The sequence below is a fragment of the Solanum dulcamara genome, chromosome 4 (assembly GCF_947179165.1).
Source record: "Solanum dulcamara chromosome 4, daSolDulc1.2, whole genome shotgun sequence".
Taxonomy (NCBI): domain Eukaryota; kingdom Viridiplantae; phylum Streptophyta; class Magnoliopsida; order Solanales; family Solanaceae; genus Solanum; species Solanum dulcamara.
In genome coordinates, this window is record NC_077240.1 from 16,818,573 (window position 1) to 16,846,544 (window position 27,972).

The 27,972-nt window shown below is 32.5% G+C and overlaps 3 protein-coding genes across 5 annotated transcripts; all 3 read left to right on the plus strand.

The window, feature by feature from the left end:
- The first annotated feature begins 917 nt into the window (after nt 1-917).
- Nucleotides 918-2,837, plus strand: LOC129884765 (probable carboxylesterase 9). Its single transcript, XM_055959048.1, has 2 exons — nt 918-1,220; nt 2,024-2,837. Exons 1-2 carry the CDS (start codon nt 968-970, stop codon nt 2,731-2,733), a joined length of 963 nt encoding a protein of 320 aa, XP_055815023.1. The 5' UTR covers nt 918-967; the 3' UTR covers nt 2,734-2,837.
- A 10,906-nt stretch (nt 2,838-13,743) lies between these two features.
- On the plus strand, nt 13,744-16,846 carry LOC129884766 (LOB domain-containing protein 19-like). The gene is made up of 2 exons (XM_055959049.1): nt 13,744-14,099; nt 16,228-16,846. Exons 1-2 carry the CDS (start codon nt 13,824-13,826, stop codon nt 16,453-16,455), a joined length of 504 nt encoding a protein of 167 aa, XP_055815024.1. The 5' UTR covers nt 13,744-13,823; the 3' UTR covers nt 16,456-16,846.
- Nucleotides 16,847-20,478: 3,632 nt separating this feature from the next.
- On the plus strand, nt 20,479-27,699 carry LOC129886668 (uncharacterized). 3 transcript variants are annotated; one of them, XR_008766236.1, is made up of 3 exons: nt 20,479-22,885; nt 23,890-26,092; nt 26,570-27,699. XR_008766236.1 is itself a non-coding variant. In XM_055961451.1 (2 exons), exon 1 carries the CDS (start codon nt 20,904-20,906, stop codon nt 22,869-22,871), a length of 1,968 nt encoding a protein of 655 aa, XP_055817426.1. In that variant the 5' UTR covers nt 20,479-20,903; the 3' UTR covers nt 22,872-22,885; nt 23,890-27,699. The 3 variants fall into 3 exon arrangements, 1 of the variants encoding a protein (XP_055817426.1); XR_008766237.1 differs by having other exon boundaries at nt 27,078-27,699; XM_055961451.1 differs by having other exon boundaries at nt 23,890-27,699.
- The last annotated feature ends 273 nt before the right edge of the window (nt 27,700-27,972 follow it).

Below are 27,972 nucleotides of genomic sequence, written 5' to 3' on the forward strand. Positions count from 1 at the left end.
TACATCACAATAAATTAAAATTTTACAAGAAAAAACTTTTAAAAGTTATTATAAACATTAGACAACAATCTAATATTTTATCTGTAAAAGTAAACATCCTGTATACCCAAGTATAATGTTGCCCGTAAGGATAATTTGCAAAATTTAAATAATAGCTTAGAAAGGACATTTGCATAAATCGGCCCTTTGAGATACTTAAAAGAGTAATTTTTAATAAATAATTACCGATTTTAGTGATATTTTTTATTTAGTATCATTTATAACAATATATAGCAATAATATGATAAATCTGCACTATGTATTAAAAGTGAATTATGTATGTAATATAAATGTATTATAAGTGTTTTAAAAATATATTATGCTTGTTTAGTAAAAAAATTGACACAGTGCATTATAATTATATTAAAGTGTGTGATAAATGTATTACCTATGAATGAAATTTGTATTATAGATGTTTTATAAATGGTTTTTTATAATATGTATTAAAACTGTATTATAAATATATTATAAGTGTTTAGAAAAAATAAAAATATTATTGCTATAAATAATAAATATTTTTTAATATAGTATATCTATGTAAGTTTTCTTTTGAACTTGATATTCAAAGTTGGAAAAGGCTCTCATATTTAGAAAAATTTCAAGTGATATATGTCCATAATAAAATAATATTTTTTTTAAAAAAAGAATCTATCAAATCACTAGGAACATCCTAAAGAATTGGTCAATGTAAAACTAACAATTGTTTTATCACAACAAAAATCCACTTTTCGTGCTACAAGCACAAATTTGTCCGAAGGTTAAGGTTGGACTAGTTATTTGTCACAATTTCATTATGACATAGCAAAAACCTACTAACAAACATTTCATTTAATTACCTTGTTAATTAATATTTTTGGTTGAAGTCACTCACAATTAAATGAATCTTCCCTTTACCTAATTAAATTTGAACACAAACTAGCCAGGTAGCATGTCAAAATTTGATCCTTACGAACACCTCAATGTGGTGCTAAATAAAGATGGAAGTTTAACTCGTCTTCTTGATTTTCCTACAACCCAAGCCACTGGTGATCAAGATCATCTCCCTGGCCAAGCTGTTGTTAGCAAAGATATCACTTTAAATGAAGATAAAAAAACATGGATGAGACTTTACCGTCCAAGTAAATTGCCCTCCAACGACAAATCTATCGCTAAACTTCCTATTATAGTTTATCTTCATACAGGTAGGTCAGAGGCCGATTCAGTATTTTAATTTTCATGGGGTTCAATCTTTAAATTTTTGAATACCGTTGAATCTCTATTACGGTGTTGAAATTATGAGTTCACAATCTATATATTCTCTCTTTGCTTCATTTTAATATGTCTAATTTGATAGAAGTAGATTCAAAATTTAAATTCTACTAGTATAAAAAATCGATTTTCAACTAACTCCCCATCACCTTGTTTGAATTATGGGCTCATAGATCAATTTTTTCCAGCAATTTTACTGAATTTTATACTTAAACTCCAGGTTTAGGATAAAAGTAATTATGAGTTCAATTGAACTCATAGCCAAACCGTTGGGTCCGCCCATGGATTTGACTAGATCCTAAAAATTTGTATAGTATATCAAAATATCTTTTAAATCTAGGGTTTTTAAACATGATATGTGAGAGATTAGACTTGAAGAGTTATTGAATACAAAATTAAAGTAATGTTCTTTTTGAAATAGGCTAAGAAGAAAATTCAGACACACATAAAATTGAAACAAAAGGAGTATTTATCAAAATTCTATAAACGTGCAAAAAAAATAAAATTGGGTTCATATAAATCGGTTCTTATATTCTCCATTCGCCGCCTATGCAGGTGATGCTGAATTCTAGATATGTTAGTTCGTATACTTTACTTTCTATATTTTATATTTTGTAGGATTTTTTTAGTCATGTCAGATATTGATATTGATTAAAAAAATGATCCTAATACGTATTTGTGTCTTTATTTTATAATATTGGATGGAGACGAGTTTAATTATGTTTCCATGCTACAGGAGGGTGGATTCACTTCAGCGTGGCAAGTACCATAATCCATGAAACTTGTAACCATCTCTGTAGTGAAGTCCCCGCCATTGTTGTCGCATTGGAATATGGTCTAGCACCCGAAAACAAGCTCCCTTCGCAATACCACGATACGATAGACGCCATTCTTTGGATCAAGAACCAAGCGTTGGATCGCGTTAATGGCGAAAAATGGTTAAGGGAATATGGAGATTTCTCTAGGTGTTACCTCTATGGTGTGAGTTGTGGTGGTAACATTGTTTTCAATTCCGCACTTAAACTTCTTGATAAAAAATTAGAGCCTTTACGTATTAATGGGATTATAATGAACCAACCTTTATTTGGTGGGAAAATGAGGACAAAATCAGAAATGAGGTTAGCTACGGATCCATTTTTTCCCTTGCCAGTAATTGATGTGTTATGGGATTTGGCATTGCCAAAAGGTACAGATAGGGATCATAGATTTTGTAATCCAATGATGAATGGGCCATATAGGGAAAAGATCAAGAAACTTGGGAGGTGTTTGGTGATTGGATTTGCTGGGGACCCTTTGATTGATAGGCAACAAGAGTTTGTGCAAATGTTAGTCAAGGAAGGGGTTATGGTTGAAGCTAGATTTGATGATGTTGGATTCCATGGAATTGAAGTGGTTGATAGTAGAAGAGCTGCTGCTATTATTAATTTTGTTAAGGAGTTTGTTTGATAATGGTCCTTTTAATATATAGCCAGTGCACTAAGCTTTTAATATGTGTCGGGAAGAATAGTGCATCAGACCATGCTTTGATTTATTAGTTTGTTATATTGTGTACACCGTCTTATTTTGATAGTATTTATGTAAGAAATTGTTTTCACGACTTCAGCCTTTTGATACCTTTTTTGATAAGTAGTAATTAAGGTAAAATTAGGAAGTGATATTACTCGAAGATATACAATTGATCTTGTTTATTTTTGTAGTAGTCTTTAGTTTGAACATGTTTCGTAGAAATGTTATATAATATTTTTTATTATTATTTGCTGTCTTTTTTATTTTTTAACTTTTTAAAAACTACTTTTGTTTTGTGTTATTTGAAAGTGGAGGGTCGTCTTTTGGAAACAGTCTCTTAATGAGATAGAGATAAGATTTGTGTGTTTTTCCTCTCCATACTCCATTTATAGAATTTCAATGGATATATTGTTGTTGTTATTCGACTTTAATTTAGTCACACAATTATTTAAAAAAATTATTTCTAGTCCTTACCATATTTGATCAAGCACATTCAATCTATAACAAATTTAAGTACTTGCTTCATTTCAATTTGTGTCTTACTTTTCTTTTTACTTTTTTAAAAAATGTTTTACTCTTTTTTTTTTGTAATTTTGTAATTCTAACCTTCCCCATGAAATTTTTATGACCACAATATTAAATATTATTTTGATATATTTTTATATATATATATATATATGTCACGACCCAAAAATAGGCCATGAGTGGCACCCATACTTAACCTCCTAGGTGGGAGAACCAACGATACAAACCTCAACTTACATTAACAATTCAACTTATAAACCACGATAATAATGCGGAAGCTCAATCTTATTAAAGTTAGGAATAACAAAAGCCACTAAAATTTATTACATAACGTTCCCCAAAATCTAAAAGTCATCACATTAAGGACATCTAACTTCTAAAACTAAGTCTGAAAATGTCAAACACTGAATAAATAAATAACATAATGTGTCCGAAAACTAAGGACACCATGCCATAACTGAGAGAATCCATCACGAGCTAGATGGATAGATCACCCTGAAATCTGACGAACTGGAGACTGACTAGAACTGAGGTCGAGTCGAACTCTGTGGAACACTCGCTGCACACCACAAAATAAAACAAGAAAAAATACAAGTAGGAGTCAGTACAGGACAACATGTACTGAGTAGATATTATCGGCCGACTCAAAATAGAAATCAACATGCATAAAGTAATAGCGGGAAATCAACAATAACACTTAACAGGTGGCAACCAATGAAAAATTACATAACTAGTCAACAATATCAAAATCACACATGAGGACTCAAGCCTTCACATCACACTCGTTTGGAGAATGAGTTATTGGAGATTGGATAGTATTAAGTCATTTTAATTTTGTTTTCCTTTAATATTACCGTGCCGGAACGTGAGACCCGATCCAAATATATCGTGTCGGAATGTGACACCCGATCCAAATATACCGTATCGGAACGTGACACCCGATCCAAATATAATTAATTTATCATTCTTTATGATTACATTCCACTTCATTAACAATATTTCATCAAGCCTTATTTATTCAAGACACCATTTTTGATAGGGCAAGTTCAAGATTATGAATTTCATGGCCTCAGGATTTTAGACAAATCACAATAACATACCAACTATCCAAACCACAACAATTAAATGCATAGTAAATTTTACGCATTACTCAATGACTATCAATCACTATTAAGAGTCTATCTATGATATATAATAAACCATAACCTACCTCAACCGAAGAACCGAATCCAAGCAAGCTAATTCACGAATGTCTTTTCTTTCTTCAAAGCCTCACGTTTCTAATCTATCAATTATACAATATTTATAAGTAACTAGTTCGTAAACATCAATATTATTTATATGTTTAACCTAGACCCCACAACAAACCCTACTCTATAATCAATTTCCTAAGACTCAAGTTTAGGATTACGCCTCAATTCCTCCAATGTCATAAATTTGATGGTATTCATATAATCTAATACACCTAATATTTAATTACCTATCTCAATATGTCAAAACTTGAATTATAATGTTATAATCCGTATTTTTGCTTCTTGGACTATTCGTAAGCTAACAGATATAAATTCAACGACTTTTGATTTTGAATTTTAAAATGACATGATTTTTTGTAAATGACTAGTTATATGGATAATTTATGTGAAGTAAAAGACATCTCAACAAGTACCCTTGAGCCAAATCAAAATAGAAGCCATCAAATATTTTTTTTCTTAAAGTCACATTTCGAGTAAGCTGACTTCGGGAGGCCATAACCCCTTTATAATTTGGTAATTTGCGAACACCCTCAAAATGAAAGTTGTAGAAAATTGAAATATCTTTCCAACCATAGGCCGTGGGTCTGAAGGTGACATCGAAATAAGGAGATATGCATATTTTAAGACAGAGGGGTCAAGCTAGATAGTAGATTCGGCCCAACCCAATTCTAACTGGGGTCAGGCCCAATAACCACATCCTTAAGGGATTTTTTTTAAGCTTATATCTTCATCCTTAAATAAGAAAACATCCAGAAATTTCCAGAGAGAGAGAGAGAGGAAGTTCTTGAGAGAAAATACCAAATTCGACCAAAATTCGAGTTCCGAAATCCGAAGCTCATGAAGAGAAAATTATTGTACGTCGCGTTGGCTTTAATTTGAGCTAGATATTTGCCAATAAGGAGAAGATTTAATGTATTTACTGCATACTTGAGGTAATATTAAAGTCCCTTTTTCATTGTTAACAAGCTTAGTTAGAGTTTTAACGGATTAGAACGGAGAAAATAACGTTATAAATTAGTTTGGTGATTTATTGAGATTTATGGGTTAAAGGGTTATTTTAGGTAGCTTAAATGGATGGAATTAGCTTAGTGATGATGTATAATAATGGTTGATATTGTTTTGATGTTGTTGATGAGTTGTTGTTCTTGAATTTGGAAGAAAAAGGTGTATGAAGATTGTGAGTGTTCAAATCCATTTTTGGGATTGTGTAGCTGGTAGTAATTCTGGAATATCTCATTGTGTAGACCTTTGATTTTAGATATTAAATATATTTTGGAAATATAATACATGTATCTACAACTCTTATGTTTATGTTGTAGTCTATATCTGCTGTTATTATGTCGAAAAAAGGGGATGAATCATGGGACAAATTCTGTCGAGATTCTGGATTGAAAAATTCTTCATGTATAGCTGTTAGTGTTTGGATGATATCTTTTTGTACAAAATGAATTTTGAATTGATTTATTTTGGGTTGAAAACTTAAGACATAGCTCTAAAAGTTTCATGAGGTCATTAAGTCCAGTTTTATTGTTTTCAATTTTAAAATGTGGACACAACTTGAGGTACTCGGTTTTCTGAACTTACTGTTTTGGATAACATAATTCGGGTGGCAACATTCTAGGCTTATTGTCAATAATAAATCTTGTTTTATGTCAATATTTTGGATTGTTGATATTACTTGATGACTATATGGCTGATTTGAAAGTGGGAAAAGTGAGCGGTATAGGGGAGGTGCTGTCCAATTTTTTTTAGAAATAACCTACTAACGGTAGAGTATATTTTATTCATGTCCATAGCTTAACCATAGTGCTTAACGTTTTTATATAGGTTGAAAAAATATTGGGCAACATATTCGTATAAACGTTAAAAGTATGTAACGCTAACCTTTCTTTCTTTTGGCTTGATCTTATGAAATAAATGGACGACGAATGTATAAAATTCCAACGAAGCTCTTTTTCTTAGATATACTAGGATGACGAATGTTCTTAATTTTCAGAATTTATATTGTTATGTATTGACTCATATATATGATTCCAGTCATCCAAGTTGGTATAAGTCGTATTTTAGTATAAATCATACTTCTGTATAATTCATATTTGGAATAATTTATAATGTCAATCGGAGGTTACTTGAAATGAATATTGTCTTGATTTTCAAATGATTGTTCATTTGAATTATTCTATTGAGTCTCAAATGATGATTTAAATGCATATGGTTACTCACTACTCGACTCGTGCATGCCTTAATGTATCTTTCATCGAGTCTCGGGCTGGGTATGTATTCGTGCAGAGTTTCACTGTATAATTCACCGAGTCCCTCAATAAAGGACCAGATACGGTATATATGTATATGATGATATGACATGATGACATGATGACATGATGATGGTGTCGAGCCCATGATGGGCTGAATATGATATGTATATATACGACAGATTCACCGAGTCCCTAAAGGGCCGGATATGATATATGATATAAGTATGCATGACTTTATTTCATAAGGTACAGGTACAATGACTTCTTGAGTATCATACTTGTCTCGTGAAACCTCTACTTTAGCTATGATTTTTCTTACTGTATTTCATGCTTATATACTCAGTACATGTGTCGTACTGACCCTCTTTCTTTGGGGGCCTGTGTTTTATGTCCGCAGGTACAGATACTCATTTTGGAGAGCCGCCAGCTTAGGATTCTACTCAACGGGTTTGAAGTGCTCCATTGTCTCAGAACCTGAACTTTTGGTACTAATCCTTATAATGTATATATTTGTGTATTTAGGAGTACGGCGGGCCCTGTCCCGTCATATGCTATTGTTAATCCTCTTAGAGGTCTGTAGACACATGAGTGGATTGTGTATAGATGTTGTCCGGTGTACTAGTATGACTTATGTTTTTGGACGTTTACATTCGGAGTGGAAGCCTTATCGGCTTACATATTATGTTATCGTATTTTTGACAATTAAGACTCCCCACGAGATAGGTAATTTTGATATATATATATATATATAAGTGACAGTTTGAGATGATGTGCTGCCCGTATAAATCGTATATCATGTTTAATTGCCGATTGACTATAGATAATAAGTGTGTATACGAGTGTCCAATTCGGACACTAGTCATGGACCACAGGGTTAGGTCGTGACATATAATATGATAACCAAATAAAATGAAGTAAAATAAATAAACCAACCTACTGTATTCTCCTAAAAAGGAACCTGCAACCAATAAGTATCAATTGTGAAACCATCCCCATCATGCCATCTTTATGGCTGTCATTATTACATTAGTACTAATCCTCAAATGTATGGCACAATTGTCCCCACGTTTTCAATTTACTAACGAATTACAGTTTCAATTTAGTATTCCTCCACTATTTTCCCCACGAATCCCATAGCATGATAACAGTACAAATAGTATAAAACAATGGTGCTACTCAATTTCATGTACCTGAGATTTGTTTTTGTGGTACCTGCAACAATTTTGTCCGCCGCTCAGAATCTAATTGCCTCTTTTCTTCTTCTTTTTTTTTTCTTCTTTATGGATTAAAATTCATAAACCCTATCCTTTTATTTTAATAATTGGTATAGAGTATTAATTAAATTATCAACTTAGCCCACTAACTAAATTAGTTATTTCAATTTACCCTCAACTAAATAATCATAGTTATCAAATAGTCCAAAATACCTATTAAAATTTATGGGGTGACTCTTTTATGAAATAAAAAACTCCAATTCTCAAAACGACCTAATGGGTCGTTACAATAGATACTAATTTACCCACCGTTCGTCCCCGAATGGTCAAAAGAAGAGTGAGGGTTGAAAAGGGTACCTGGCTCGACGAACAAATGTGGATATCTCCCACGCATATCAGCCTCAATCTCCCAAGTAGACTCCTCAACAGGACGATTCCTCCACTGGACCTTCACAGACGCAATCTCCCTTGATTTCAACTTGCGGACCTCCCTATCAAGAAAAACTACAGGCTCTTCCTCATAAGACAAATTCTCATCAAGCAAGACCGAATTTCAGCGAACGATATAATTTCCATCACCATGATATTTCTTTAGCATAGACACATGAAACACTGGGTGCACTCCAGACAAACCTAGAGGTAAAGCCAATTCATAGGCCACCTCTCCAACACGCTTAAGAACTTCAAACGGCCCAATATACCTCGGACTGAGCTTACCTCGCTTACCAAATCTCACCACACCCTTCATGGGTGAAACCTTCAACAACACTTGCTCTCCCTCCATAAACTCCATGTCCCTAACCTTTCGGTCTGCATACTCCTTTTGCCTACTCTGAGCTGCTAGAAGCTTCTCCTGAATGAATTTCACCTTCTCTAATGATTCCCTCAAAAGATCAGTTCTCCAAGGTCTCACCTCAAACACATCAAACCAACCAATGGGAGACCTACATCTCCTCCCATACAGTGCCTCAAACGGAGCTATATCAATACTCGAGTGGTAGTTATTATTATACGAAAACTCTGCTAAGGATAGGAACTGATCCCAATGACCACCAAAATCTATCACGCATGCACGAAGCATATCCTCCAGCAATGGAGGACCCACATTAGGGTAGAAGGCTAGTACATAATCTCGTTATTCTTCCCTATTCGTTGGCGCATGAACACATTACAATTTCTTATGCTCCCATTTATGCTATTTCTGTTATTATTTATTACTTTTCATACTTTGATTATTCTATTTTATCTGTGCCGCTTTCGTTATTTATTTTCTATATCGCTTTGAATTTGTTAACCTTATCTGACCCCTTTTTATGCTTTTATGCTTTTATTGAGCCGAGGGTCTCTTGGAAACAGTTGTTCTACCTTGGTAGGAGTAAGGTCTGCGTACACTCTACTCTCCTCAGACCCCACGTTGTGGAATTTCACTGGGTTGTTGTTGTTGTTGTTTTATATTTTAATTATTTTAAACTTTAAATGTGGATTCACAAAAAAAATAATGGCAAAGAAAAATAACCAATATCCCCAAAGAAAAAATCTACTACTATAAAATTAAATTTAAAGTTCAAATTGTTTGCTACTTTTTATTGTTTAAACTTAAACTTTAAACTTTACTTAAATTATAATTCTTACAAGTTACAAGTTTCAAATTAAAAATTGGAAATTTTATAAAAAGTTACGAACTTTTTGTAATAATATTATACTAAGTTACTGCTTATAAATTATAATTAATATTTAATGAATTATTAATAAATATTTATTTTAAATATTATTTTTTTTAAAAAAAAATGGTAATGACTTAGATTCGGTATCGATCCGATCTGATTCCAACCCGTTATATATCGGACCGGAAAACTTGAAAATGTACCGGTAGATCCGGTTTCCGTAGACTCGGTTCCGGTAATTGAAACAGGTTAACGAAACAAATTTTGATTCCATATCGGGTAAAATTGGTCCGGTAATTTCTGATCCGATCCATTGCCAGCTTTAATAGATATCGAATACCGAATGAGAAATAAAATACAAAAATTACTCCTTAACAGGCGACCAACAATCCCACAAGTATTCGACAAAAAGTTTAAATTTATACAATACTGTTGCATGCATATATGATATTGATTGAGGGGAAAACAATCCTCATTTTCTTTTCATTTGTAGCCTTTCTTGTTAACTTGTAGTAGTAAGTAATTAATACTGGTGAAGATTGAGTGTGATTTGTGATTGAAATGACAATTGAAAAAAAAAAAAAAGAGGTGTTGTTGGGCCGAAGGATTGAGTAAAAGACAACTGGATGGGATGTCTGTCTCTGCCTGTAGCTCCTTCCGAGTCACTCAAATAGATAACAGTGCCTCTGTAGCTACTTCATTCAATACTATTTCCTTCGTTTAAACAAAAGATTGACTTAATTTCATTAAATATAAAATGTAAGAATATAAATAAAAATAATTAATTTTATGATCTTAAATTAAAATTATGTCAAATGAATCAAAATATATTTTAATTTAATTACTTTAAACATGTCACGTAAAAAGTTGAAATTAAAATATTTTAAAAAAAGAAAAATAAATTATTTTTTAAAAACAGATTAATAAGAAAAGTAAATCATTTTTTTTGAAACAGAAGAATTAATATAACTTTTGTTTGAACAATTCTTTTTTTTAAAAAAAAAAGAAATTCTTCTACTCCATATAATAATACTCCATCCTCCTTTCTTTTTTAGTTGTTATGTATATTAAAAATATTTATTTTAAAATAGTTGTCGATTTTAAACAATCAAGAGAGAATTAAGTAATTTTTTTCAACTTTATATTTTAACGTTAATTATTTTAGAATTAAGAGGCATATAAATAGATAAAAGAATAAAGAATTAATGAGGGATATATTAGTCAAACTACACTTTTTATTAATTTTTTTCTTAAGAGTTGTGCATAATCATATTATGACAACTAAAAAAAACCGAAAGGAGTAGTAATTTCATTTTTGCTTACAGGAAGTGGGCGACACAAATTTATGTTTTCTATAATTTCAATTGGATATCAATTGCTTGGATGCGTTTGAAAGCCTTGAGATGACTTGCAAAAAAAGTTCTTTCTTATATTTGTCTTGTAAGTTCTATCTCCGAAGCAAACGGTCTATTTATGAATGGGTGAACCATGAAAATTGAATATGTGCGTGGTGGATTCACAATATTTGGCTACATTTATCCCTACCTTAGCAGTCGAAATGACATCTCCACCTTTAGATATTCATAAGGTAAAATGTCATGATTTCCTCCATCGATCCGATCGATAGTAAAAGCTAATACCTTCACAATTTTTGGCATTCGACATACTATGGTACCACTAAAAAAAGCATTTTATTTTCCAAAATGAGAATTGGGGTGTGCATATGGATTAGTCGAATTTTAAAAATGGATATCGAACATAAGTGAAAGATTAAAAAAACAACAATATAAAAATATGCTATTTTTTAAAATAGAACTATTGTACTCCTGCGTATGATCAACTCCCTCTAACACTAGTACATATGCTTGCTTCACGCAAGCTGCAGCTTCTCTCTTCCCTTAATGTCTGCTTCTCTCTTTTCCCTTGGCTTCTAAGTTTACACCAATATTATACACAACCCAACACCCAAAAGGTACATTTTCCCTCTATTAAAAACCTTCTTTTATGTCTTTTATATAGTAGTAATATAAAGAAGGGTTAATTTGCTAACATAATGTTGTCCCAATGTTGAAGATTTTTGTTTATCATACTTAAGGGGTCGTTTGGTGTGATGGATAAAAGAAATTAATTTTGTGATAATTTTTAAGGGGTCTTTAATTCTTTGTTTGGTTGTAAAGGCTGAGATAATTTATTTCAGAATTAACAATTATTACTAGGACTTGTTATCCCCCTTTGGAGGTGGAATACTAATTCCAGAATAACTTATTCTGCGATAAAAATATAAAACAACAAAAATACCCCTTTAAACTCTCTTTTATACACCACTTTTACATTCATGTATATTTACATAGTGTTTAAATACATTTATAACAACATTCATAGCTTTAATTAATTGTTGTTTTTATGATAATATATTTTTCTATTAAAAAATTATATTTTATAAATATAATTTCTATTTACGAATATATTATAAGTTGAATTTATTTGTCTAATTCTTATGTTTATTTATATTTTAATTTCTCTTAAACCGTTCACTCCACTACTAAATTACATATTTTTAAATAAATAGTTTATTACTAACTTAAAAATTATATTTTATATATCAATTAAAATGTAGATAACTTTTAAATGTAGATAATTTTAATAACAAAAATTCTTTTACTTTAATAAACTTAAAATGAAAGTTTTATTTTTAAGTTAAACAAGATGGAAGTTTTATTTTTATAAGCTAAATAAGAGGAAAGTTTTATTAAGTTAAATAAGATGGAAAATTTATTTAAAGCTAAATAAGATGAAAGTTTTATTTTTAAATTCAATAAGATGAAAGTTTACTTTAAAAAACACGTGGCACAATCATGAAAATGCATAAATAAAATATTTAAGTTAAATAAGATGAAAATTTTATTTTTAGAAATGAATAACTAAAGCTTGCAAAGAAAATGTAAAAAAAAAATTAAGTAAAATGGAGGGTATTTTCGTAAATAAACAACTTATTATTAGAAATTATGCAATGAATATAACTTTGAATATGATCAACCAAACGAATAATAAAAAATAATCTCATCATAACTTATCCCAATATAATTTATCCCAGCATAACTTGTATCTAAACCAAACGACCCCTTATAATATAGTATTGTATCTAAAAGTAAATTAATGTATCCATGAATATACTTAAATTAAAGTAAGCTACTTCTCATATGACACCTTGTTTATATACTATTTATACTTCTTTAGAAAAACATGGAAGACCATATAAATAAAAATTTCAATAAGAGTTTTAAGTTATAAATGTCATCTCTTCCTGTTACAACCATTATCGTATCTTACTTTCAAGATTACGAATCTTATATTTTTTTTATAAATATTTTTTTTACTTACCAAACAGTACAACAAATTTCTTACAATGCATATAACTTAGGAATCATTTTGTAGTTGGTTAGAGTTATACAAGTATTAATTATGAGAAAACTGCAAACTAAATACCATATTAGGTGTGTTGAATTTTATATATAGCAAAGAAATGCTACCAATCATTGTATTCCTCCCTTGCAAATATTTATTTGTCTAACTTTCCCTTTTAATTTATTTCAAAAAGAATTTTTTTTTTTTAGAAACTTTTTAATAATTTCAACTTTCCAAAGATGACAAAATTAAAAAATATTTTTGATACATTTTACATATCTTTATTCTTTAGTTAAAAGCACAAAATTTACAAGCTTATTTTACTTTTTAAAACTATATATTAAGTAAAAATTAGACAAATAAATATAAAAAAAGAAAATATTACTTATACAAAATCTAATATTACATGAATAACTTAGCTACTAACTAGCTATCAAATAACCCCTTAAAGTCTTTTTTTTTTTTAAAAAAAAAAAATATGGTTGAAGGGAGCAGCGTAGCTGTCTATCAAGTGACCCACCACCAAAAGCTTCTACTAACATTTTCTTATCTAAAAAAAACTAAAACTAGTTGTAGTAACAAACAGCAACAAGCAGTAGTCCTACCTACCTTTTTTACAATTATAAATAAATACTCCCTATCTCTCTCTTCCTCTCTTTCCAAATGATTCATCATCATCATCATTCCACAATTAAACTTTGAAAGACTGACAATATGAGCAATGGTGGGCCTTGTGGTGCATGCAAGTTTCTTAGGAGAAAATGTGTGAAAGGTTGCATATTTGCACCTTATTTTGACTCAGAACAAGGCATGTCTCATTTTGCTGCTGTCCATAAGGTCTTTGGATCTAGCAATGCCTCCAAACTATTGCTTACCATTCCACCAAATAAACGTCTTGAAACTGTTGTTACCCTTTGTTATGAAGCTCTTGCTAGAGTTAGAGACCCTGTCTATGGCTGTGTTGGTCACATCTTTTCCCTTCAACAACAGGTAATTTTTTTGTCTACTCATATGCACCCTTAATTATCAGTGTAATGATCATTGGTCTATGGGTTTAATTGTTAATTTAAGGTATATATACCTCACCGCGTCACCTTACCTTTGTTGTGTGTCACAAGTAAGTTGTCTTATTTTCAAAATTACAAATTTCATCGTCTTAAAAGGAGATTTAGTTGTAGATATTCTTTTAAGTGATGTGATAGCTAGTGTAAATAACATCTTAATATAACTTAAACTCTTAATTTGTTAGCCGTTTTTATGGTTTTTATCCAGTTAGTACTAACTAATGCATATTCTATACTTGCTCCCTTTTAATTTTTCCAAGTCCGGTTAAAAAAAATATCTTTTTTGTTGGGACTAAGAGCCCGTTTGGATGAGCTTTAAAAAAATAACTTTCATGTATGGAGTGTTTTTAGAATTTTGAAGTGCTGAAGCTTATTTTTATAAATAAGCAGTTGAGTGATTGGATAAAAGTGCTTATGCCGAAGAAATGAGGAAAATGATGTGAATTTTATTTTTAAAAGAATAAAAAGAGTAGTTTGGGAATTTAGTTAAAATATAAGGGATATAAAAGTAATTTCAATGGTCAAAGAAAATGACTTTAAGCACTTACAAAAAAAAGCTAGGAATCCTAACTTTTCATTTTTGACTGACTTTAAGAACTTTATAGCTTAAAGTTAGCATTAGACAAACACCACAATAAGCTAAAAAGGGCTTATAAGTTGGTTTGATCAACTTATAAGTTCATCCAAATGAGCTCTTTAACTTTGTAATTTTAACTTTCTACCTGACGTATTTATGATTGCAAGGTTAAAAAATATTTTGATACATTATAAATATTTTTAGCTATCATAAGATTTCAAAATTTTACTATTTACTTTCCTTGAATTTTGAGTCAATCTGATAAACAAATTAAAATGAAAGAGTACTATATTTATGTTTCTTTGACAAATTAACTTGACCAAAAGCGAAGTCGTGTATTATGTTATTAAAATTCAGGACATTTGAAATGCTGATGGAGGTGTTTGCATGTGCGGAGTTGAAAACTGAAGGCGCATCATGAAATTATTTGAATATATCTTTTGTTTGTCTTTACACTCAAAATAGTTTCCTTCGGTTATAGCAAAAGATGTTTTTTGACAAGAAACTCATAGATTATTTAAAGATAATAATTTCTAAGTTATTCATATCAAGGATGGTACTACTTAATTGTTGTATGCTCTGTTTTATGAGCTAATACAATAGTGAAAACCTGTTCATTTGATTTATCAAGTTAACATTTTCTGAAAAGATGCTAAAATATAGCAAAAGAGGGGTTTGGGGAGCCCCTTATTTATTAACTCAGTCCATTTTTATTCCGTCTAATGATATTAATAATAAACTCAAGGCTGAAGATCAATTATTGACTATGACTTGAACAGTTTTTTTTTTGGGGGGGAACTGACTAATGTAATAGTTGTTTGATGTGGACTTGTATATTTATAGTGTTTTCTTGCTTGCGGAGCTAATAAGTAACCTTGCCTAATCAACTTTAGCAGCTCGAGAAATATTCAATATATCAAGAATTTGACTTACTTGGTTTCTTATTGATTTGTTGTCTTTTATCGAAGTCTACAAAATAATATTGCTAAATAGAGAATAACATACTTTTTAGACTTTTATAAAGTTCCCTATAAACAAGAAGGTAAGTACCGTAGAATAGCTATACTACTTGCTACTGGTTGCAAGTGATTCTTATATTATAAGTGAAAAAAAATGTTGACTTTCTATGAACGAAATTAGACTTTTTTTCCCTGACAGGATAGCTTCTATTCAATTCCACGAAGAATCTTGATCTTATCATTTAGCACGTGAATAAGTTTTTAATATATGGGGACTTTAAATTGAACTAATAATTTTATCCTGATAGAACAAGGTACCATCTTTAAGCTATTTTATTTATAAACACATACTACTACTGCTTTTTATCTTTCGTTACGAAATACCATTCAGTGGTTCAACTAAATTTACTACTTTAGACCCGAACTTGAACCATTTATTCATATAAAAAAAATGAATAATACTAGATCATAACTATTGTTAACCATATTTGAACATTATATGTGTTTGTTGCGTGTAGGCTGTGACATTGCAAGCAGAGTTGGCCTACGTTCAAGCTCGTATATCCACCCTGCAGCAGCACCACCACCATCTCCCTATGCCGCCACCAACACCATCACAGGCAGACGTAGCAGCAGCATGTTGTTCTAATATATCGTCGTCATCGGTGTGTATTACTATGGATCCTTCGATCGATATAACAGACTTATGTAATGTGTTGGATCAACAACTAGACAACTCTGTGTGACCTAAGCTTCATACAGTTAACTGTAACACAATTTGTCTCCAGAGACATGACTAATCTACAGTTAGCTAGCTAGGTTATGTTCCGGCAAGATAATTAATTAACTCACTTTTAACTCCCTATGCAAATTATCATGCATGTAATTCACTCTTTTTTGCTTATATATGTATAACTTTTATCCCTCTGTTTTTCTCTAATTAATGTTAGTTATATCTATTGGGCTGTTTGACCCCTATGGCTCCTCTGGCCCAATATCATCTATTGTCACTCGGGTTTGGGCTTCCTTTGCTTGATCCAGTTGTGTATCCATGACATACATTTTTTAGTGGAATGTCGCTCCCTGTGGCTCTGGTCTTTTAACAAAAAGTGAATTTTTATTCAATATTATATCATTTTTTTCGCGGAATGTCACTTGGGTTGTTTATAAAAATATCTTTCATATTATTTAACTTTTTATATTTTCTTTGCAAACCTTAATTATTTATTCTTGAAAAGAAAACATCCACCTTTAAAACAATGCAAAGCTAATCAAGATCAGTTGATACATGGCAATAAGTTTTAGGGAGAAAAACTTATGTATACATTGTAAAGAAAATAATAACACCTAGTTTGACTTTTTTCCAACATAGTAATATAATCTTTCCCAAAATAAAATAATCAAAAAAATTATAATAAAAAAATATGGAATGAATTAAATTACTGCAGTAATTATTCTATAAATTTAAATACCTTAAATTACTCTAATTTGTTATTCAACTTTCATAATTATCTCAACCACTAATATAGTCATTATCTCTCCTAAAATCACTAAACCATGTTAATACTCACACGAACCATTTTATGTATGTGCTTTTCACTAATATAGTCATTATCTCTCCTAAAATCACTAAACCACGTTAATACTCACACGAACCATATTATGTATGTGCTTTTCATCATTGTTTGATTTAATTGTGGTGTAATACTATTTATAGTTTGTGCATAAAATAATACCAATGTCATAACCAATGATATACCATCATTGTGACATATATATATATATATATATATATATATATATATATGTATATATATATATATATATATGTATGTAGTATAATATGGTGCATGTCATGTTATTGAGTTGGTTTTTGGTATAATAAGGATTGATTTGGAAAATATATGTATAAAATGGTGTAAATATTAGTATGTTTTCATAATATAACAATAACCAACTCTGCAACGAAATAATAAACCTTTATATGTATGTGTTTTTCAATATATTTTAGAGTAATACAGTGACAAATGTGAAAAATTTGTTAATAGTTTGATTCAATTGTGGTGTAATAATATTTAAAGCTATTGTATAAACCAATACCAACATCATAATCAATAATATACCAAAATCAACATTACCACCAGTTAAATGTCGAGAACATGATTATGCAATAACTTGTTGGTTCTCGACATATGAAGCCTAGGGCTCTTTCTAGGTGTCTTCTCCATAAAATTTTTGAAAAGATTGACTAAAATTGAGACGTGAGCGAGTGAAAATGCAGAAACTTAAAAATTTTGGCAAAGAAGAAAGCTTCGATTTTATGTTCTTGCCATTGATGTTCAGCACTAAAAGAAATTGAAAGATTAAGAAGAAAGAGAAAGAGATTGAAAAGATTGGGAAAGACAAAAGAATCTAAGAAAGAGAAGAAAAATAAATGATTGAAAAAGAAACGCATCTAATTAAAATTGTAATTGAAAATATAAAAAATAGAAGTATTTTAATTTCCCAAAAATTCAGGATGCAATTAAAAAGAGAAAAAAATAAACTAAAATAATGAAATAAATAAAATATTATTATATAAGTGTAATTAAATAAGAGTATTGTCATGTATTAGAAATAAAAGTCTTAAAAGCCTATATTCTTTCAATTTTTCCTAAGGTGTATCTCAAGCATTGAAATTTTGGGGTGTTTAATAACATCCACCGAGTTGATCTAATGGTCACAACTCACAACTAGGGCCTATTATGATCTATTTTTTTTCTTTTGATGACTATAAAATCATTCTCTCGTGGACATTATTTATTTATTCATTTTTAAAAAATTGTTTGATTGTCAATAAAAATCTCCACAAGGAGAAAAAGTTAGAGTGGGTCAAATTTTTTACATTTGATTGGCAATGGCCTGATGGTCTCCTTATATGGATTTGAACAATTCTTTCCTCATGAACTAGTTTTTTTGAGGCTGAGTTAGGCCTAGATGCCATATTTTTACAGAAATTGTGAAACTATTGGCGGATGACATTAACTCACAGTAGTCAACCAAAAAGTACAAAATTAATATCTGTTGCACATCACTATATTCCACATATAGCAATCAAGAAAGGGTTCGAGGGGATATTTTTGTCATTTTAACTATCTTATTATTGAATAAATTTATCAATTTTTGTTATTCCATTCAAATGTAGGGATAACTTATTCTAATACTAATTATTAATCATGTGATAAATTATTTCAGACTTCTTACCCAAACAAGAAATTAAGGGATATTAAAAATTCATCTCATAATTATCTCCTCTTATTCATCATATCAATTGTGTCTACGATTCTAAAATTTAACCCAAAACATCCCTCTGTTACCTTATCATTTTTGGCAGACCTTATTTATATGAGGTAGAGAGAGACTATTTCTGAAAGTGCACAAGTGCAACAATCAAAGCGGAGTAGTTATTAAAGAAGAGAATATGACTTTGAAAAAAAATGACAACTAATAAGGAAATATACACAAATTCTGGGCAAGAAACTACAATAGTAAAATAGTGCAATATCTGAAACACAACAAACAACAGAAGATTACAACTAACAAATATCAACATTAAGAAAATACACAAATAAAGTTAATACTATGACATATATTGTGCTTCCGACTACCATCAAGCCTGATCTAGCCAAAAAGTGAGACAATGCTTCACTACCTACTATCTTTCTACCATTTGCTACCTCCATATCTTCCTATCTAAGGTAAAATCCTCAGAAAGATGAAGATGCATCATGTCCCGGCTAATCATCACATCTCTCCAATACTTCTCCGCTTAACTATTCTTTTTTTCATACCTACTATATTCAACTTCTCACACTTTCTCACTAGGACATTTGCGCATTTGTTCTTCACATGCTCAAATCATTTCAACCCTGCTTTTCTCGTCTTGTCCACCATAAAAGTAATTCTCACCTTGACATGAATATCGTCATTCTTAATCTTATCTTTCCCAATATGCTCACACATTTATCTCAACATTTTTATTTAATTATAACCTACTATGTAGGTCATTTTGCTTATGCATTAATCATCTCATAACTTAATAAAAACTAAAATTTATTTCTTTAATATCATAATTAAGTCGATAAGGCGAAATTATAAATATAACTGTTTAAGTTTTTGCCGGTGATTTTTTTGTTCAATCACGCAACATGATAATTGATGGAGCATATTTTTCTTTCTCTTGCTCTTATATCGTCATAAGAATATTTCTTGATTTTCTCTACATAACAGTCTTGACCGCCTAAGAGGGCTGACTACCTATTATATTTCGGTTCATATAGAAATCTTAATCAAGATTTATCTTTTTCCTGCTCTTATATCGTCTGAAAAATACTTCTTGATTCTCTCTACATAATAGTCTTGACCGCCTAAGAGGAACGACTATCTATTATATCTCGAATAATATAAAAATCTTAACCAAGATTCATCTTTCTCCTGTTCTTATTTTCTCTTAAGAATACTTCTTGATTCTCTCTACATAATAGTCTTGACTGCCTAAGAGAACCGACTATCTATTATATCTCGGATCATATAGAAATCTTAATCAAGATTCATCTTTCTCCTGTTCTTATATCGTCTTAAGAATACTTCTTGATTCTCCTACATAACAGTCTTGACAGTCTAAAATTGCCGACTATCTAATATATCTCGAATCATACAAAAATCTTTCCCAAAATGATCTATGTCAAATGAGAAATTGAAATAAAAAACCAAAATTCATCAAACATTTGTTTCAACAAGGGGGGATAACACAGAGATCACAAAAACTCCTTTTCACTCATTTCATCAGTGTAGACAAGAAAACCACCAAAACAAGAAGATAAACAGTAGAGAAATTGAAGGCAATATACACAATATATAAAGGGGGGCAAAGAGGCGCAAACCTTAGAAACATTCAAACTCATAAACAACAAAAGGTAGTGCATGTTTGACATGAGTCAAAGACTTGAAGTTCCACATAGTCCGTCACTTTCCTCTATGTTCTTTTGTTTTCCCCACCACCACTGATCGGTATCTCTACAGAAGAAAACACTGAGCGGAGAAATCAAGAATGTGAGGAAACTTACTTGTGTCAGGAAACGCTCCTTCGATTTCTCCGAGAGACCAAAAACGCTTTTAGCACTGTTTATTTCAGACACCCATTTTGCAGAAAGCCATGAATCCTAGCAAAGTTGAAGAAGAAGATATGTTCCATCATCACTTGGACCCGCATCATCAAATCTTGGATCAATCTCATCCGTCAATTCTACCGGAGGAGGAAGATGAACCCTTTTTTTCTGATATCGGATTCTTCCGCGACGATGACGACGACGATACCAGTCATACTTCCTCCGATCCCGATCAACATCAGCACCATCACCAGCAGATAATTCAGTCGCTGCCCCAATTGGAGCAGCAAAACGACATCGTCTCTACGAACCCTAACCCTAGCCCTGATTTGGGTCTGGGAAAGGGCGAAAAAAACAAGGCGGAGAAACGTCATCGGCATACCGTGGCTGCGGCGAATATAAGCCCAGAAGCCCACATTTCCTCTCAATTCTACACTTTCAATAAGGAATCACATGCCCTGATGATAAGCTGCCTTCTCGCTGGCCGTGTCGCGACGCCGGAGGAAATCCGATCTGTGACGCCGTCGTCGGTACTCCAAAGCTGGCGTTTGGTGTGGAAGGACCGGAATGAGGATACGGCATACCTCACGGCATGGAAGCGAATCCAGGACAAGCTCATCGTGAATATCGACCCTTTGAATGGTAATGAATTACTCTGTTTCAAGAATAATTCCAGTCAATTCGTTTCCCATGTTGATCAATGGCATGATATAGTCACAAGTTTTCACTGTGATGCGGACTTAAAACACTTGGGACTGAAAGAAACTATAGAAAGAATTAAACAGGTTTGGACTGTAGGTGCTAAATTTTATGGAATACCTGAGAGTTATATTAGGGTTTGTGTTGAGGTTTGCCCCGTGTGCTCAGAGTCTGCACCACGTACTAAGAGGCGTAGGTTTGAGTATACTGAATCATTTGAAGTACCCGCAAAGGAAGTGCCTGTTAGATTGCAGCAATTAGCCACAAAGTATAAAGTGGCCTTGTGTATTAGACAGAAATATGTAAGGTATAAGCCATTTATAGCTGAGGTTAAAGATTACGCGTGTCATCGAGCAGGAGAGCCTGCATCCTCGAAGAAATCGAGGATTTTAAAAAGGGAGCCTTACGCGTCGAAACGGTGTGGGTGTGGATTTCGTATCAGGGCGATAGTTCCAATATCAAATTATAATGAGAAGGATAAGTCATTTGTCTATCTGGAGGAAGGGACAGCAGTATTTAAGTTGTATGCAGTGCACTCGGGGCATGAACCTGGCGCTTCGGATGGGAATGCAAGAATAATGCATCGAGTAGTTGGGCATAAAGGAGGGGTTTTGATGGATCAGGAAACAGTGTATGGGATGGGCGATGAAGCAGAAAATGAAGATTTTGGGTTCCTTGGGAAGGATGGCGGAGATCTGCAACATTCGATTTTGCAGCAAATGCAGGAAGCAAGGAATGAGATTGGGCTACTTGAGGGCCAGATTAGGAAAGTTCCTCGTGAGTTATTGTGCTCGGTGTCTCGTGAATTGTTTGATTTTGTGAATAAGCTTAGGAATGTGAGAGAATATGGATCAAAGTCGGTTGGGTTGCTCTCAGATAAACCGACCTCGGATGATCTATTGGTCGGGGAAAATGATTTAGCGGATTGGGGTGTTCATCATCATCGCATTTATGAGGATGGCAAGGATGCAGAGCTTATTGAGGAAGATGAAGACAGCTTTGAGAGAACACTCGGGGAGGTTGCATCTTGGGATCAGATAAGGTCAGATTGTAGGAATGAGAAGGATCTGCTGGGTGAGTCTTGTAAATCGGAGAAACCATTGGAGTGCAGCGAATTTGACCAGAAGGGCATTCTTGACTGTGGGAATTCTAAATTGACCAAGCCCTTAAGGCATGATGAGAGTATAGATACAGATGTAGGCTTCGTTGTAGAGAACTTCTATCCTGAGAACCCTAAATGGTTTGATTCATCCTGTGAACTGGACTCTGGCACAGATTGTGTTGACAGCGGATTCAAGCCTGGGGAGATTGTTTAGAGATCTTACTGCTGGTGACCCACTCTAACTTAATTATAGTCCTTCTTGTTCCATTTTTTATACTATAATGTTAGAAGTGGGTGTATATTTGTGTAAACAAAAGGTTGAAACATCTGGCAGCCTCTTTGTTGTTGTAATTCTGTAAAGTACAGCCTGTGAGCTTCTTTGCACATACATTAGACAGTTATTTGACTTGTCATAAATTTTCAAAACTTAAACTTGGTTTCCATGTCTGAGTTGGTGATTACCTTTCATTTTCTTGCAGTTATTGTATATGCTGCTGCTCTAGTGATTTTGCTCTATGAATATAGTGTAATTAGTTGTCTAATACCTGTTAATTTCAAAAACAGATTTGGCCTTCAATCATGCTTAAAGTGAAAGTATCCTGCTTATTTCCCCTAACAAGCATACTTATCCCAAAAAGAAATAAATAAACAAGTATATAATTTTGACTTCATATTTGTAAACTATTGATGCTAACCAAAGAATGAGGACGATGATAATTTGAATTTTCAAATAACGAGCAAGATTGACTAAATCTGTTTCTGTTAGCTGTATTGATTTAAGAATTAGGATTAAGATGAACTCTTTAGCAAAATTTCCTCTTGCATTTATAGAAGAATGTAATCCCAAGTGTTTGTTATGCCCGTGTGTGCCATATATATATATGATGCCATAAGTAATTGGTGGGTGGTATCCGAAGGAAAAGCCTAGAAGACCATAAGTTGGAATTGGTCCGAAAGATTGCTTAAAATATAGTGAATCATAAGGGATCTTGTGAATTAATAGAGTGACCAAGTGTATGTGGAGAATATGGGAGAAGATTCTTATTGATTGTGTTGATTGATATGAACATCATGACTCATGAGGTGTCCCACCATAAAACCAGTTTTTGCTGATACCTCCTCCTCTTTTTCTTCTTCCACAACTAGAGCTTCTAGATTAACAAAATTGTTCGAGAATGTGGAAAAACTTTCTAGTTTTTTATTTATTTTTATTTTTTCCTTTCTTGATGAAGGTGGCAAAAGCTTCTAGTTGGAGATGGCAATTTGGAACTTTATGAAGTCCCAACATTTTTGGACAGTTGATGACCTTAGTGTTGATGTACCAATGATGGATTGTAATTTTGGCTTCTGAGTGAGGTTGAACAGAGATACATGAAATGCTTCTATTCAATGGTTTGAAATCATCATGTAAATAGATTTCCTTAATACATACACTTGAGGATAAATCAACAAGCTTTGACCCAAAAAATTCGACTAGCTAATCAAATCATCTTGATGTGGAAAAAGAATAAAGATGACCAGGATAAAAATTTAGCTTATTCATGATTTGTTTTGGTCAAGTTCTAGTTTGACCTGTTTGCTCTAAAATCTAAGTCTGCAGAAATAAGGGAAATTTTGGAGAAGATGAGACTCTATGATGTTCATTCAATACATATAATTGTGTATCCTGATCCCATATGATCCTGTTTATGTGTTATGATACAATAATAACAGGTATATGCAAACCTTGTTGATATTTGGAGAATCAGTAAAACTAATCCAATTTAAGTAAGAACTTTATTTTCTTGAAAGATGATCTCAATCTAAATACAGATTTTATAATTGTGTTATTGTGTTACTTATTTGAATTCCTGATACATTGATATCGATGACGAGACATGTTTTGACTATGTACTAAATCACCAGGACTTTTCTAGGAAAGTTTTAGCAAAAGTTAAATGCAGTCAATCTCTAAATTTTACACACATTCTTGGAATGTCTTTTAAAGCGATTAATAATTCTAATGATCAAATCTATTATGCATCCCTGGTGTGAAAGCAATCTGTGAATATATGGTTTGTCAAACAACTGTAATAAGTGATGGTGTCGTGGAGATTTTCTTGTCCCTGTTGCTAGAGAGATTTTTATTGGTTTGCTTGTAATTAAATCCTTTCCAGTCAACTCTTGAATTAGTTCCAGATTTGCTATTGTTGAAATTGGAAATGACAGATTTTCTTACTAAATTTGTTTTTGCTTAAGATAAACATAATCAATGTGCTCATTCTGTTGACCATAAGTTGCCAAGTTTAGCCTCAAGTTCTGAAAGCAGTCATGAGGATTGAGGTGAGTACCTCTTAAGCTGCTAGGAAACATTGGAAAAGTGCGAAGGTTTATTGTTTAAGAACTAGTTGTGGCATATATCTTAAATTCGACATACAATTGATGAATAGAAAGCTGATGGGAACTTGTCATTGCCTGTAATTTTCAGTTCAACGATAAAAGTTATCCTCACATATACCTGTAAGTGTTTCTTCATTTTTCTAAATTACATGTATAACTTCTGAGGATGAAAATGATGGACAAAAAATTGAAGTTCATTTAATATTTTCTTGAATGTGTGTCGGCACCTCCCCTTTACATAGAAAGAGCTTATGGAAGTTTTTCCGTCATTACTTTCATTTTTCCTTTTCGATTTGAATTGTTGGAATAACTACACTTTGGTCTTAGAAGAATCATGTATTTGTATGTTTAAAGAAGGCTGATGGCTGCTCCTTCTTTTATTAGGAATAAAATTTATGTCTTGATTGTTGTTTTCCCTTTGGTGGACCTTGTTACGTCATGCCTTATTACCTGTGAGATCTTTCCCCCTTATCCACAATTTTGTTAGTCCTGCTCCACATATGCACATACCTAAATGAATGCTCTGAAGTTAATACATTCGTCCTCTTGACAAAAACATGAGTGGAAGGTTTATTATCATTAACCCATTGGAGGTTCCTTGGATCTGAAGGTCCTTCATCAACAAGTATTTCTATCTTCTTTTAACTGTACTATTGTCACTCTTAAAAGTACTTGTGATGTGCTTGACAAGTTAAACAGTTAACTCATAAAATTGGAATCAAAATAAATGCTTCTCCCTGTCTCGGCTCTTTTTTCCCCCAAGTTCTGGCTCATCCTGTTAATTAGGTTTTCCATGTGTCTAATAGGGTAGGTCTTGGTATCCTAAGCTTAGAATAGTTAGCCCATTATGGATCTTGGAAACTGGACAGACTAGTTTCTCTGGCTCTGGGTTATTTTGAGGAATGTATGAGATGTTCAAGAGAGTTTTTATAGCTAGCTCCCATATGGAAGCCGTCACTGATGGACTGCAGGAACATCGATAGCACAATGTTCACAGGCTGCTATTTTGAAGAATACAAGCTTTTGACATATTGCCTGGGTGGTGTAAAGCTTTTGGTGAGTAAAACTTAAGATTCAGTAAGTTAATTATTTGCAGATTGTTGCTCGTTATGTTCTCACTTAATATACTGCAGGTTGTTCCTCTTTTATGTTTGCATTTATTTGCTTCATTTGGTTATTTCTTTTTAGTAAAAATTCACACATTGGGAAATGCTCTTTGTTACTCTACTGATGTTGCCTATGTTATTGTTTGGAGATGTTCATTATTGATTTGCAGACGACGGTTTTCTAGTCCTAAAGAACGAAAACAATACTTTCTTATCTTCTGGTTTGCGTGCATGGTACCTTATCCTTTCTTGTCTTCTTCTGCATAAGAAAGAAGGCAGATTCCACAGAAAATACTTCCGGTTTATAGTTTAAATGAACTGCTTGGCATTCCTCTATACGTTTTGTGATAAAGTGTTCTGCTGTGATGCTTCCAATCCTTTTGTTAAATTTCTGCATTTGTTTTCTCATTTTGTCCTTTTTGGGCAGCTAAGATCTTTACTATTGAAAGAAAGTTCGAAGGTCAAGTGGAGAAGATTTTGTAGCCCCGTGCTTCTCTTTTATTTTTATTTTACATAATAAAATGGAAGGATAAAATTTTACTGTTGGGAGTGACATGGTCCGAAGCATTGGATTGACTCTCTGAATGTCTTTTGGATGGACAAAATCCCCCTCTGTCCAATTCCTACTGATTATGGGACTTGGTCCAGCTCGCCTCTAGAAAGCTTGCCATTCTTATTGAATCTTTAAACCCCCAAAGTACCTCAACTATTCTGTAAGTTTCAAATTTCAGTTATGCAAGCACATTCTATGTATGAAAAATTAAAAAACCATTATAATTGCTGTTGGATGCTTTCTTTCTTTTTCATATGTGTCCTATGGGATGTGAATTCTAAAATCCAAGCTTTATGAGCAACTGGTTATGTTGTGTCAAAATTCAAGCTTTTTGCCACTTTGGTTCCCTCATGATTGGTGGCAACTTGGGTTGTAAATTCAGGCACTAACAATCCAATTAGTTGATTCATGTGAAGAAGTGTAGTGGAACTCCAATAAATATGCAAAGCCATGCCAACTTCATCCCACTTCAGCTCACAGAGGTCATGTGGTGTCAAGCGTTCGTGAGGAGAACAGCAACACTTGATGCCTCCTTTCTCAACTTGGGACTTTGAGGGGATCAGAACGAGCGAGTTCTCTTCCTGTGCACAACTGCTGTTACAGTTTACTATCCTCCGTTTCCCATTTGTGTATATGGGTACAGGTTGCCTCGTATGGTAGTTTGGAAGACTCTTTTTTCACGAAAAAGCACACGTAGAGACGACCTCTGTGAGCCATTTTGAGGGACTGTCTCAGACTTATTTGCTGGACAGTTAGGTCACTCTCTGTTACGGATGTTTTCGGTTGACGGCACCTATATAGCACAGAGTTGGTAGTTTAGCTGATATATAAACATGAGTTCTCAAGGGGGCAAGTAAAATTTTAAGTTTTTAAGCACTATGGTTGCTTGAGATTCTTTGTAATTGCTATCATATTTCTTTTGGACTTGTCACCAAAGCACAAGTGTGAATCATAATTGGCTGTAGTTATTTTGATGTGGTTACTAGAATATTTTTGTTATCTGACATCCTTGCATTTCTATCTCTGAGGTAGGGGTAAAATTTACATAAATTATATTCTCCTTGGACCCTGTTGACATCCTTACATTTTTTGGCCTAATAGAATGGAGAGATCTCCAATCGGATCTTCTTATATGCCCACTTTAAGTGTACGTCGTTTCTTTTTTTTTTGTTGTAGTATACCTTAGGCTGAAATACAACTTCCTGTTTGGGTTTGGACTCACAATCTTAATCTTCAATTACGGAATAGTTTTAAATATAAATAATAAAATAATTAGT

Excerpts from the sequence above, each read along its gene's own strand:
- LOC129884765 (XM_055959048.1), top strand. The coding sequence starts at position 968 with ATGTCAAAATTTGATCCTTACGAACACCTCAATGTGGTGCTAAATAAA. Across the intron at positions 1,221-2,023 it reads TATAGTTTATCTTCATACAG|GAGGGTGGATTCACTTCAGC; the intron begins GTAGGTCAGAGG and ends TCCATGCTACAG.
- LOC129884766 (XM_055959049.1), top strand. The coding sequence starts at position 13,824 with ATGAGCAATGGTGGGCCTTGTGGTGCATGCAAGTTTCTTAGGAGAAAA. Across the intron at positions 14,100-16,227 it reads TCTTTTCCCTTCAACAACAG|GCTGTGACATTGCAAGCAGA; the intron begins GTAATTTTTTTG and ends TGTTGCGTGTAG.
- LOC129886668 (XM_055961451.1), top strand. The coding sequence starts at position 20,904 with ATGAATCCTAGCAAAGTTGAAGAAGAAGATATGTTCCATCATCACTTG.